Source organism: Suncus etruscus, chromosome 18 (assembly GCF_024139225.1).
Source record: "Suncus etruscus isolate mSunEtr1 chromosome 18, mSunEtr1.pri.cur, whole genome shotgun sequence".
Classification (NCBI taxonomy): domain Eukaryota; kingdom Metazoa; phylum Chordata; class Mammalia; order Eulipotyphla; family Soricidae; genus Suncus; species Suncus etruscus.
In genome coordinates this window covers 29566320-29581120 of record NC_064865.1, presented here as the reverse complement: position 1 = coordinate 29581120, position 14801 = coordinate 29566320, and the positions used below count along the sequence as shown (strand labels likewise).

At 36.1% G+C, this 14801-nt stretch overlaps 1 protein-coding gene and 1 non-coding gene across 2 annotated transcripts in view; both read right to left on the bottom strand.

Annotated features, from left to right (window-relative positions):
* Positions 1 to 14801, bottom strand: part of DNAH8 (dynein axonemal heavy chain 8) — a 406635-nt gene that overhangs the window by 209102 nt on the left and 182732 nt on the right. Inside the window, 5 exon segments of the mRNA XM_049765310.1 lie at positions 1610 to 1717; positions 1807 to 1893; positions 5132 to 5319; positions 10006 to 10184; positions 14193 to 14365. Coding sequence (XP_049621267.1) covers positions 1610 to 1717; positions 1807 to 1893; positions 5132 to 5319; positions 10006 to 10184; positions 14193 to 14365 — 735 coding nt within the window.
* On the bottom strand, positions 2230 to 2336 carry LOC125996745 (U6 spliceosomal RNA). The gene has a single exon (XR_007491427.1). It is a non-coding gene; the product is annotated as a U6 spliceosomal RNA (small nuclear RNA).

Sequence of the window (14801 nt, the reverse complement as noted above, 5' to 3'; positions counted from 1 at the left end):
AACAAATGCCTTACCTCCATGCTATCTCTCCAGCCCCGAATTTTGATAGATGCAAACTATCATATATTCTTTGCATACTATTGTGTTGGAGATAACTAAACCACAAAGTTTTATTAGTTCAAAATTTTAAAAATAGGAATCTACTTCTCTGGTTAAAAATATTTGTACTGCATTGCAAAGAACAAGCTGATGAGTATGTGTATTCTTTAAACATCCAGTTATTTAAAAATATAGTATAGCAAATTTAAAATGTACACCCAAAAGGTGATATACTTTGTGATTCCACTTACATAAGATTCTTTACAAAATTTTTATTATAACACCAAGATTTACCAAGTTATTCAATAATACAGTTGTTTCAGGCATTAAATGTTCAAACACCAATACCACCACCGATGTGACCATTCTTTACCAATGTCCCAGTTTCCCACCCACCACCTCAGAATGCTCCCTTGCAGGTATAAACAAATTTACTCCATATTATTTGGTACAACACAATGGCAAATGGAATTATCAAAACTGAGATCAATAAGAGTATTTGTAACCATTGTTTTATCTCTCAATGGAGTTACTAAAGTCATTGTCTGAGGATTCACTGAGCTAGTTAGTGCCAGTTGAGCCTCTGTGTCATTGTTTAGGCTCAATGAGTTTGGTGATTTCTTTTAAACTTTGCCACCAGATTTGCTCTGAATCTATTGGGATGACAGTACTGTAAAATTTGGAAGTGTCACATGGCCGAATATTCTGTCTTGAAATTCAGGACGTATAGGAACTGGAATGATTTGGTGGCTTGGCAGTTTGATGAGGCCCAGTTGAGTGAGCCCAGCTGTTTTTATGTAGGAGGGTGGTGGGTATGACTGTGGGCTATGCCTTCAGGCAAAAAGGGAATTCTGCCCACCCCCACTCAAAGCTGTCAGTCAGGACCAATCTACTTGGAAGATTCAGAAGTATCATGTTCGTTGGAAGATTAGTTGTGGAGCTGGGCCTTCTTTTCTCTGTCAGCAAGATTGAGGACATAGGTGGGGACCGCTGAGTTTTCCAGTGGAGGCAGTAAATAAAATTCTTGAAATAAAATTATAGAACTGAAGAAAATATTAGTAAATCAAAAAAAAGTGGGTGTGTTTATCTTAGGTATAATGAGGTGAGAGAGGTTTGAGAAACTAGAACTGTTTGTTTCTTGAGCAAGGAGCTACACAAATCTATACATGCATCTTAATTACATAAAAATGCAAAGAACGCACAGTAATTTAAATACAATTAAAGAAATATTAATAAATCTGTCAATTATACCAATGTTGGTTTTCTGGTTTTATTTTTGTAATATAGCTATAAAATCTGTTAAATATGTTAAAATTGAAAGAAGCAGAAAAAAAGTACACAGGATCTCCCTGAGACTACTTAAAGGAGAAATGTTCTTCCTGAATACTTCTTTCCAACAACTTCTCCTTAATTATTCCACATAAAAGCATCTTTAAAATACATAATGGATCAAATCTAATTGGCCAAGTTCATTGTTGTTTAAAAAAAAAGTCAGTGAGCTCTCTTCCTCTTCCTTCTCCACCTCCTCCTCAAATATATTGTGAAAAATAATAATAGATAAACAAGTTACCTGCTTAGTAAGTTGTTCTTCACAGAGTTTGTAAAGAACATAAAATTTTTGAGCCAAGATTACATTTTCAAGAAAACCACAACTTGCCAGTTTAACTCGCATGATGATCTGAAAATTAATAGTGAGACTTTTTTAAATAACTCTAGTGACAAACATATTAAGAATACAGTAGTATGTTTTTTAATCTGAGCACATACCTGTCTATCTGGAACCATCATTGCAACAGTTCTAAACAGAATTTTTAAATTTTCTGGTAGTTCCTGTCGTCCTGCATATCCAGGGTTCTAAAAGTTAAAGTATTTTAAATTTAATTCTTGATAGGATTTTCTTATTCATTGAATATTAGTGTATTTCAAAGCCCTAGTTCAGAATTGAAAGTGACATTTAAAAAGAATAGATTAATTAAACAGCTCTCTTTTGTATTGGATCAAGATATTTATTTATTCAGAGGGATACCATTCCCAGCATGCTAAGAATGTTATGCAGAAATAGGGAGCAAACCTGAAAAGCACATGAAGCTTCAGAGCATGTGCTCCAGCCCTTTGAGCCATCTCTCTGCCTCCCCCAAGTCCTTGACCATATATATATATATATATATATATATATATATATATATTTTTTTAAATATGGAATGCTTCACGAATTTGCGTGTCATCCTTGCAAAGAGGCCATGCTAATCTTCTTTGTATCGTTCCAATTTTAGTATATGTGCTGCCGAAGCAAGTACCCTTGACCATATTTTAATGGCATACCACTCTTTTGATATGTTTCCATTTTCATGATACTAATAAAGTCATGTGCATATGCAACTCTCTGAAACAAGAATGAAGTGTCTTTATCTAGTTGACTAAGAAAATTGAAAAAAAATTAAAATAAAATGAATACTAGAATTATTATCTAAAATATCTGAGCTAAAGAAGGAAATTAAGGGAAAAGCATCCACGCTACCAAATTGTTTCAGATAGCTGAAAAAACGGAAACCTTCTTGAAATCGGGTGGTCAGATTCCCCTCCCTTTCAGAGGCTCAACAGCTGCCCCACATCATATCTTCCAGTATACAAAAGGCCCAATTCAATAAGCTCCTGAAGCATGTAGCCACATTTGAAGGTGGCCACACACCTCCAAATTTCATAGCCCAGTAGAGCATAACACCTTTGATGGGAAAGTAGCACAGAAACCTATCAAGATCAATGAGTGAGAAACAATAACATGAAAATCTTAACCAGCAGCCAAACAGCTCAGTAAATTCTCTGACAATGTCTAAAGCAACACCATTGTGAGATATAACAATTATCATTAATTGACTTTTGTTGATCTATTTTATAATAATTTCATTTGCTATTTTGTTGTAGCAAGCAACATGAAGTAAATTTGTTTGTGCCAGCTAAGAAGTCAAGATTAGGGAGTGGCTGGGAAACTGGGACATTGGTGGAAGAAAGGTCACACTGATATTGAGGTTATTGGTGATATTGATGTTGGAACAACTTGTACTATGAACAACTTTGTAAATACAATATTTGAATAAAAAATTAAAAGAAGAAAATTAAGGATTTCACAATGATTGGTAAACATAAGTAATTTTTTTCTTTTATTCAATTATTCTTTATAGTTAGAATATAGGGATTTGACAAAATATGATAATAAAAAAAGCAGAAATGTGAACAAAAACAGAAGCTTGTATGTAGTTACAGGTTGAAAAGAGAGTCCCAAGGAAAATACTAGAGTACAAAGGCAAGTAAGGTGAAGAGGGGAAAGTTATTTGGGAAAGTATTTAAGAAAACTTGAGTCCCTAACCATTTCTGGGCAGATGACTTGCTAGGGGGTGGAAATTCTTGGAAATTGCTTATTGTCTCTCAACATATTTCTCCTTCTTTAATTAAAGAATTCTAGTTGAATATGGTGCATAACCAAAATTAAATGCTTTATTTTCCAAGCTGTCGTGAACCAGGGGGATTCAGTTCTACACCATGATATGAAAATGGTCGCATGGGTAAAATATTACTATGGAAGAGAATTGATTCAATTCATTGGTTGTAACAAAATTAAAATTTTGTTGCACTTCTATTTGTATATTTTTGTTTGTTTTAATTTAATTTGGCACTTCACCCAATGGTGCTTAGAGCTACTATCCACTCTGCAGGTACTCATGGTCTGCTTATAAAGCATATCTCCAGCCCTTTGAGCTATCTTCCTGTCCCTGGATTTGTAAATTTTAAATTACTTATCTAAGCCATTATTAAGTGTCAGAATAAACCCACATTAATTAGTTATGTTTGGGTGTGTGTGTGTGTGTGTGTGTGTGTGTGTGTGTGTGTACTCTACCCAGCAGTACTCAGGGGTTACTCTTGGTCATGTGGAATAAAGAAGTAACTTTATTTTTAAACCATTTTTAAAATGCTAAGAATTTAGAGATGGTATTTTTATTACAGTTAGATATAATAAACTTTGTACATAAGTGCTCACTGTCGAAAGCTATTATTATTATTAACAAATAACTAGTTTTACTACTTAAAAATATTTAATTAAGGGCCAGAGCAATTGCACATTGGGTAGGGATCCTGCTTTGCAAACTACCCACGTTCAATCCTTGGCATCCCAAATGGTTTCCTGAACACACCAGGGGTCATTTCTGAGAGCAGAGCCAGGAGTAAGCCCTGAGCATTGCTGGGTGTGATTCAAACACAAGAAAGAGAAGGAAGGAAGGAAGGAAGGAAGGAAGGAAGGAAGGAAGGAAGGAAGGAAGGAAGGAAGGAAGGAAGGAAGGAAGGAAGGAAGGAGGAAGGAAGGAAGGAAGGAAAGGAAGGAAGGAAGGAAGGAAGGAAGGAAGGAAGGAAGGAAGGAATGGAAAGGAAGGAAGGAAGGAAGAAGGAAGGAAGGAAGGAAGGAAGGAGGGAAGGAAGGGAAGAAGGAAGGAGGGAAGGAAGGGAAGAAGGAGGGAAGGAGGAAGGGAAAGAGAGAGAAAGAAAGAGAGGAAGAAAGAAAAGAAAGAGAGGAAGAAAAGAAAGAAAGAGAAAGAAAGAAAGAAAGAAAAAGAAAAAGAAAGAAGAAAGAAAGAAAGAGAAGAAAGAAAGAAGAAGGAAGGAAGGGAAGGAAGGAGGAAGGAAGGAGGAAGGAAGGAAGGAAGGAAGGAAGGAAGGAAGGAAGGAAGGAAGGAAGAAAGGAAGGAAGGAAAGAAAGAAAGAAAGAAAGAAAGAAAGAAAGAAAAGAAAGAGAAGAAAGAAAGAAAGAAAGAAGAAAGAAAGGAAAGAAAGAAAGAAAGAAAGAAAGAAAGAAAGAAAGAAAGAAAGAAAGAAAGAAAGAAAGAAAGAAAGAAAGAAAGAAAGAAAGAAAGAAAGAAAGAAAGAAAGAAAGGAGGGAAGGAGGGAAGGAAGGGAGGGAGGGAGAAAGGAAAGAAGAAAGGAAAATAAATGAAAACTTAAAAATAGCTGATAACTCCTGTACAGTCATTTACCCACTGTTATATTCCTTTTGTTTAAATTCATAACAAACCAGTCAAATTATATTTAAAACTTATGTCCTTACCATTGTTAAAAAGATTCCAAATTCTGGATTTAAATCAACACAATCACCATCAGAAAAAATGAACTGTTTTTTCCTCTCCTTTCTTGCTGTCAAAACGATATAAATTTGTTGGGCTGCGACTGATAATACAGGCAATTCGATTCTGTTAAATTCATCAAAACAGCCCCAAGAACCTGACTGTGCAAGACCTGGTATGAGAAAGAGTTCATTTGAAAAATGTCACTTTAGCACACCCCTTTTTAAAAGCAATCATTTCCCCAGAATGTTTCCCCAAACAATTCTACATTAAAACACAAGTGTGAAAAGCTTCATTTCTGACTACTTCTAAAGACATCTAATTCCAGTGATATAGCTTTAATTATTTGTAAATCACCACCAAATCCATAAAAAAGCAGAGCACTGCCACCAAGAAATTTCAGGCACGTACTCACACCCAGGGACACAGAAAGATGATAAAATTCAGTTCAGTTTGGAAATGCTACTTCCCGGGAGGACTGTGGAAGCAGCTGTAATATTTGGGAACCTGACAAATAAGGGATGTTCTGTCTGGGTCAGATCATTCTGTTCTTTTTTTTGTTGCAATAAGAAAAAAATGTCAAGAAGCTGAATGAGTCAAAGACTAGCCAAAGGAACTTTTATTTTTTCCTTTCAAATCCCAGCACAATGAAAGGTTTGAATAGCATGAAAGTTGCTCCTGTCTAATCTCTACAGATAAAAATCTGCAGCTGTTTTAGCTGTACAAGATGCTCTTCTCTCTTTTTTTTTCTTTTCCCCTTCAAGTTTATCTTTTCTCTTGGGAATTGATATTTATGGGTGTTGAAATTTCTATATACTTTAATTTTTTTTTGCCCTTTATCATCTTGGCTAGATATAACAAGATCATTTTAAATTTATCTTTAATTCCCAATTATTTTTTCAGAGCAGCATGTTCCTATTTTATGTTACACATCCTTGAATCTCTCTGAAGCTTCTTGTTTATTTTTTAGTTTTCTGCTTTCTCATCCATTTAATGGCCTCTCTTTGCCACTTTGATTGCCTCTCTGATTTGTTGAAAAAAATTAATAATCTTTAAGGTCTCTGCATATTTCCTTACTCATATGTGCACATATCCATTTGCAGAAACCAGTCTGTCTCTACAGTTTGGGGCAAGGCTGGAGGCAGAAGCTTCCCTCTGTAGAAATGTATGGTACTTTTCTCTCAGATACAAGCTCTGTCTGACATTGACCTCACCTTTTCAGAGTTGTGTTATAGCTTTTGTGTAGAAAAAAATTCTGAAGAGCTCCTTTTCATTCTTTTTTGTTAAGCCATCTTGCCATGTTTTTGGCATTCTACAGTTGCCTTAAGCTCTAGTCTGCTTTTCTTGACCAGACCAGCCCTCACCTGGGAGTGATTCGCAGAACAACCCTTGCTTGTTAGTTAGAACAAGACTCTAAGGGCTCAAAACTGTTTCCCAGAACAGAAATAACAAGAACTAATATCATGAATATGCATGTACACACCCAATAAATCTTATCAATCTGCTTTACCTTTCATCCCAAAGAATAAGATATCAAAAACAATTCAGGTTCCATGTATGCCAATCTTGGATCTATACTTTCTCCATCTCCTGAGGTAACCTCAGTCCTTACATTTGATGTCAGTGGTACCTACACATGCTTTTAAACTATTGTTCTTATGCATAAGCTCACAAACAATATTAATTTGCTTGTTCAAAATTCATATGTGTGTATCTATTTACAGCTATCTAGTGAGCTATCTATAAAATACTGTACATATTTCTCTGAAATTTATTTGCTCATTATTATTCTCAGTATTTATTTCTCTGAGATTTATTTATGCTTCTACATGGAGACTGAATTCACTATTTTAAATGCTGTATTATGCAGTATTCCATTGCACAAAAATAACAGTTTAAAAATGCATTCTACTTTCAAATGGTATTTGGGTTATTCCTAATAATTTGCTAGATAAATGTGTCAGTCTCACTCCTATCTTTTTGCAATATGTATGTAACATGGAAAATTCTGCATTAAATAATATGGGCTTCTTTACATTTACCACCAACAATAAATCATGGCTCTGAGACAACTTTATATTTTTTTTATTTTTAGTTTCTGGGTCACACCCAACAGTGTTCAGGGATTACTCTTGGCTACATGCTCAAGGGTATGAGACTCTGATGGGACTCAAGGTACCATATGGGGTGCCAAGAATTGAACCCAGGTTATCCACATGCAAGGCAAGCACCCCACCCTCTATACTATCTCTCTAGCCTCAACTGAAGCAACTTTAATGATATATACATATTTAAGTCTTATAAATTATAACTTATTTTTATCACATGCAATTCTATCAAACTTTTCCAGTTTTGTCCATTGGCAGGACTGAAAATAGTATCCTATGAGTGCATTACTTTATATGTAGTAGTACTTACTACATGCACTATGGTAGTCTGAGACAACAGGAAAAGGGGAAGATATGGAGTTCAATTAGGAAACTTTTTGGAACAGTACAGGTAAAGCATGATGGCTAACCTCAACTAGGTTGAGGACAGTGGGGATGATAAGTTGTGATAAGATTTGGTATGCATCTTGAACTTAGAAAGAACTAACAGTGTTTGTTGAAAGTCCAGATACAAGTATGAGGGGACAAAGCGATAAAGGAAATTCAACAACAATAACAACAAGCCTAGATACAAGTATGAGATCATGAAGAAAGGAAATACTTGCTCTAGCATTGAGAAGAATGAACTGGCTATTTAGGGAGATGCAGAAGGCTAAGGAAGGAGTGGGTACAAAGGAGGTTGTTTTGGACATACTGAATCTGGGTTTATTATCAAGTGGAAACATCAAGGAAGGCAGTCATATATGTGAATCTGAAGTTTCAAGAAGTTTAAGGTAGTGATATGTTTGGGAGTCATCTTAGTAACTAAAATTAAAATCTAAATTTTATGAATGGTACCAGAATTAAACAGTCGTATGAACATTGAGTAGAAATAAAGAATGTTGTTAATGACAACAGAATCGATACCCAATCTGTAACAAGCTATACACAGAGGGGACCAGCTATACTAGCAGTCTGGGGGGCAAAGGAGAGGAATGCTGGGAACAGGGGTGGAGGGAGGACAACACTAATGGTGGGAATACCCTTGATTCAATGTCACTATGTGCCTTAAATATTACTGTGAAAGACTTGTAATTCATGTTGGTCACGATAACAATTATTAAAATATCTAAATTTTATTAACTAAATTGTTCATTATTAACTCATTAGCTAAATTAGAGTCTGAATCTGTCTGTAATCACCAAAGCATGTAGATAGAAGAGAAAACCACTTAGGAATTAATTTTGGGACTAACAGCTCTCTAAACGTTTTCCTCTATTGATCTGATACCATCCTTTCCTTATCTTTCAAGATTTTCTCATGATTCCCCTTCTTGTCTTCCATTGTTGTAACACATTTTTGAGGGGAGATTACTCCTTCAGTTACTTTCTAGGAGTAATTAAGGCTTACTCTTAGCTCTACACTCAGGAATCACTTTTGCAAGATTCAGGAAGTCCTATACAGTGTTGAGGATTCAACCAGGAACAGTTGCATGCAAGTCAAGTGCCCTACGCACTGTACTATTTTTCAGGACTCTGTTGTAATGCTTTTTATTTTGTGTGTTTAAATCATTTGTATTTAATCAACATGGTTACAAACATGTTCATAATTGTGTTTCAGCACAAAATGCACACCTTCCTTCACCAGTGCAACTTTCCTGCCACCAATGTCCACCATTTCCCTCTTCCCCCTCCCCCTGCTTGTACTGGAGACAGGCATTCTACTTCTCTCACTCATTGCCATTGTCATGATAGATGTTAGCATAGTTATTTCTCTAACTGCACTTACCACTATTTGTGGTAAGCTTCATATCATGGGCTGGTCCTTCTGACCTTCATCTCTATTTCTCTGGGTATTATTACTAAACTGTCTTTTATTTTTCTTAAATACCACAGATGAGTAAGACTATTCTGTGTTTATCTTTCTCACTCTGACTTATTTTACTCAGCATATAGTCTCCATATACATTCATGTATAGGCAAATTTTGTGACTTCACTTTTTAATAGCTGCATAGTATTCCATTGTGTAGATATACCACTGTTTCTTTAGTCATTCATCTGTTGTCAGATATATGGGTTGTTACCAGATTTTGACTATACTAAATAGAGCTACTATGAACATAGGAGTGACTATACTAAATAGATCTACTATGAACAAAAGAGTGCAGAGGGCAATACTGCAATGTATTTTTGTGGTCCTAGGGTATATCCCTAGGAGTGGTATTGCTGGAACATATGGGAGCTCAATGTCCAGTTTTTTAAGGAAGATCCGTATTGTTTTCCAAAAAGGCTGAACAAAAATGCTCTACATCACTATTAATCATGGAGATGCAAATCAAAACAACAATGAGATATCATCTGAAGCCACAAGGACTGGCAAACATCACAAAGAACAACAACAACCACTGCTGAAGTGGATGTGGGGAGAAAGGAATTCTCATTCACTGCTGTTGTAATGTTTTTTAAAGACTAGTTAATGCAGAAAGGCAATTCACATGTGTTCTCTGACATCTTGATCTTATCCCCACTGTTTCAGACAAAATAAATTTATTCCACTTTCATTGTCTAATGTACATTCAATGCATGAACTATTTTGAAAATAGCAATGACCATACGATGATGTCCAGTTGGTTTTGTCTAAAAAATGACAATGTCTTTTATATTAATCTTTAATAATTTGGTCTATATTGGATAATATCACTTTATATTTATATAGAATTCATTAAAATACAATTAAATATTCAATCAAAATAACATTCTTTGACACTTGCCTTTAAAAATCCTTCCTAGGCCTCTGAAATCCATCTGATCTGAGCAGTTGAACACAACCACATATTTCCCCAAACACCTTCCCATGTCCTTTGTGGTTTCTGTTTTGCCAGTGCCAGCTGGTCCTGCTGGAGCACCTCCCATGTTCATTCCCAGCGCCTGTGCTAGAGTGATATAGCATCTACAAACAGTAAGTGGATAAAACATCATGATTATGGGAGAAGGCATGAGCAAAATTAATGTCAGTGGCGTGGATCTGATTATTTAAGCAGCCCACATGACAGAGACAGGCAACCAAACTGATCTGGAGTGCTTGATAGAAGCAGTGCTTTTGGGGACAAACTTCTACATTCTTCAGTCCTTAGGCCTTTCTTCTGCTATGGTCAGGAACCATCCTTAGTTCAAAAATGATATAGCCACATATGTGCTGACAAATGTTTTAACAACTGGCTCCAGAGGGGTCAGGAAGAAATGAAAAATAAAAGTTTGGCATTAATTGATCATTAAAAGAATTGAAAAACAAAGTATTGATTTCTTGACAGAATAATGAAAAGGTGGGAGCCAATGAGATGCACCCCACTGAAGTAAAGTTGAAAGAAACAGAGTGACTTATTACCAATAGAAATACATATATTAAAGGCAGAAACAGGTAATATCTGGCTGTGTGAGAGGCTCTGCCTTGATGAAAATGAATAGGTGGTCCTGATAACAAAACTTTGAAATAGAGAACACATTGGGAATTGCGCTGAGCCAGATTTCAACTGAGTTCTAGACTGCACTTGCAGCATTGATGTCTATTCAAGGGAGACATTTTGAGCCACTCAGTTCTGAGGAAAGGATCCTCCATCCTATGAAGGAACAACTGGGAAGCTCTAGACAAATTTCAACACCTCCATTGCTATTTGTCACTAGTCTGTCTCCCTAGTCTTTTTTAGATGTAAGTATGTACTTTCCCCTTCATCTTTCACTATTAACTGAGCTGTTTTCTATATTATTATAATATGATATATAATATGCCCCAATAAATCCTAATAATGCAATTAAGTGCAATTTAAATGAGTAGAAAATAAAATTTTCCACTTAAACATGGAAGTACTCACTTTTGGTATCTCAACCTTCCATGCAAAGACAAGGTGTCAATGTGAAATCACAAAAGTGGAAAAAGACGAACTTATGGAGTTATATTTTGCAAGACGATATGAGTCAATATCATTACAATTAAATGCTCTACTATAAAATGTTTATATTATTTATATATATATATATTTATATTATTACAAGTGGTAATAATAATGAGTCTTCTTGTGTCCATGATCCAGCTTCTGTTGCATTTGTCCAAAACCTAGTTTTAAAAACTATTTTTAAAAACCTGGTAAACTTGGTTGGTTTGAATCCCGGTGTCCCATATGGTCCCCTGTGCCTGCCAGGAGCTATTTCTGAGCAGACAGCCAGGAGTAACCCCTGAGCACCGCCGGGTGTGGCCCAAACACAAACAAACAAACAAAAAAAACCTGGTAAACTTCTAGAACCGTAAAGGAAAACTCTCTCCTAGCCTTTGTCCTATGACCTATGCAAATAACAAGATCTCTAGCTACAGTGGCATATATGTCATTATCCACAACTGAGTGGTAAGTTTCCTAGCACCATAAAAGGCCTTAGGGTGTGAAAATGAGCGTGTATGGAGCCTGTAGTTGTTCCCATGGCAATATGCTTCAAGGACAGAGAAACCCAGTATCTCTTAGGCCAAGGGAATTCCCATTCTAATTTCCCCAATATTTACTGTGCCAGAAGAAGAAGAAGAAAGAAGAAGAAAAAGAAGAAGGAGGAGGAGGAGGAGGAGGGGAGGGGGGAGGGGGGAGGAGGAGGAGGAGGAAGAGGAGAAGGAGGAGAAAGTGAAGGAGGAGGAGAAACTGAAGGAGGAGAAAGTTAAGGAGGAGAAGGTGAGGGAGGAGAAAGAGAAGGAAGAGGAGAAGAAGGAAGAAGAAGGGGGAAGAAGGAGGAGGAGGTGAAGGGGAGAAGGAGGAGGAGGAAGGAGGAAGAAGGAGGAAGAGGTGAAGGGGAGAAAAAGAAGGAGGAGGAAGGAGGAAGAAGAAGGAGGAAAAAGAATGAGAAGAAGGAGGAGGAAGGAGGAAGAAGGAAGAAGGAGGAAGTGAAGGGGTGAAGACGAAGGAGGAGGAGGAGGAAGAAGGAGGAAAGAGGAGGAGGAGGAAGGAGGAGAAGGAGGAGAAGGAGGAGGAGGAGAAGGAGGAGGAGGAGGAGGAGGAGAAGAAGAAGAAGAAGAAGAAGAAGAAGAAGAAGGAGGAGGAGGAGGAGGAGGAGGAGGAGGAAGAAGAAGGAAGAAGAGAAGAAGAGAAGGAAGAAGAAGAAGAGGAGGAGGAGGAAGAAGGAGGAGGAGGAAGGAGGAGGAGGAGGAAGAAGAGAAGAAGGAAGAAGAGAAGAAGAGAAGAAGAAGAAGAGAAGAGGAGGAGGAAGAAGAAGAGGAGGAGGAGGAAGGAGGAGGAGGAGGAGGGAGGAGGAGGAGGAGGAGGAGGAGGAAGAGAAGGAGGAGGAAGAGGAACCTTTTTATGTAGTTGCTGGCTTGAGTTTTTTTTAAACTGTTTTTTATTTTTATAGTGCCTTCTTTTTGTTTTTGTTTCTGATTTTTTAATGGGATTTTTGTTTGTTTAGTTTTGTTTTTGTTGTTTGTTTCCTCGTAGTTGATGGTTTGGGTTTTTGGTTTGTTCTTTTCTTGTTCTTTTGGTACTTTTAATATTAATGCCTATTGTTTTTTATTTTTGTTTTTGCTCTTCTTTTATTTTGTTACCTTGTTCTTTTTTATCTTTCTTCCTCTAAATGGATACTCATAACACCTAGATAGACACCTCCTAGTTTCTTTGTTTTGTTTTTTGTTTTTGTTCTTGTTTTTTTCTTTTCTTCTCCCTTATATTTTCTTATATTTCAACAGAATCACATTATTGGAATCATATTGTTCACCCTCATAATTTGAGGAGGAAAAATGGATGGTACCAAGACCAGTCAGTCGTGTGAACAATATTAATGGAAATTAAAAACAATCAGACTTGAACACCAAACCCAAAGTCAACGACAACAAGATCTATACCCAATCTACAACAAGCTGTACAAGTGTGGAACAGTTACACTAGCATTGCGGGGGGGGGGGGGGCAAAGGAGGGAGATATAGGATGCATCCTGGGAACAGGGGTGGAGGGAGGACCACACTGGTGGTGGGAATGCCGCTCATTCATTGTTACTATGTGTCTTAAATATTACTGTGAAATATTTGTAATCCACTTTGACCACAATTAAAATTTATCAAAAAATGCTAAATTATAATTAAAAAAACTGGTAAAACTCATCACCAGTGAGGCAGAATCTATGCTGCGTGTACTTCTCTCTTCTCATTGTCATCTTCATCATTGGATTTTTTTCCCCTCATGAGTGTTAAAGAAATAAAGACCAAAAAGGTTAAAAAAATAACCTGGTAAAACTTAATGAAATGTGAAGATTTTTATGTAAATACCAATGTAAGAAAAAGAACATTGACAAGTAAGCTATTAGATTCTGGACATCCGGATAAATAAAAAGGAGGCTAAATATGTGATTTGACCAAGTCTATGTTTTGCCTAGTGACAATGCTATTTAAAGTAATGGCAGAATTAACTTTTCTATGGACCCAAATCAACTGGACTCTGCATTTATTGAGTGGTTTTTGTGCATGGTCATGTTGAACTGAGTATTATGAAATATACAAAAATTAAAAAGGCCTACTAGAGGTTTAGTGGCATCGAGCATAAGGAATTATGAATGTTTCTTCCATTTCCTGATTATTCAGACCTGACCAAGGAATCTCATCCTAGCTATCAATTTTCACATTTGAAGTACCAGGAGACTAATTTAGGCTTCTTTCTCCTTTGCAATTCAAATGACTTCTTTTATAGTTCCTGAAATATTTTCCATCTTCTAATATAAAATTCATTATTTAATTGCTCATACTCCACATTCAAGCTTGCTTCAGTTTTTTTCTCCTTCATCCAAATTTAATGTGCATATGTAAGTAACAGCAACGGTTATTTTATTGGTAGACTGAACAAGGTAGAAATATGTTTTTGTTAATATTTCAAATGTACTGTAACACTATTTTAACATGGCATTTAATTGCAAGATAGAATAACAAAACTGGTTTTCTCACCTATCTGTTAATGGAGTAATAACAAGACGATCAGTGCATCCCAGAAATTCATTTTGGTAAATAAAATCTACATCTGTAATAGATACGACAGTTTGATCCAAATCTTCCTTGAAATAAAATCTACTTTGTTTCAGCCATTCAAAATCAGTAACTGATTTAATATGCATTTTTACCTTAAAACAGAACATGCAAAAGGTTACATATCTTTTGTTACAATCCCAAATTATAAAACTCAAGAATAGATGCTTTTAATTTACTCATTAATGAACTTTAAAAAATTAAGCAAAGGTATGTGCAGTCATATATGCCTTTCCTGGCATTGTAGCCAGATCAATCTACCTGCCTGGCTATGTATACCTGTACCATACCATGAATAACTGTGTGTGTGTGTGTGTGTGTGTGTGTGTGTGTGTGTGCGTGTATGCCTATGCCTATACTTAAGTTTTACCCATTCTGCATTTACACAGGAAAAAAAATGGTCTTTTTCTTAAATTCAACGGACAGAAATAGACTCTAGAATCACACAATACTCAAATCTCTACCTGATAGATTCTGTGCTATTTAAAGTTTTAGTTGTTAGTCTTATTTCATTGTTGTGATATTGTCTAC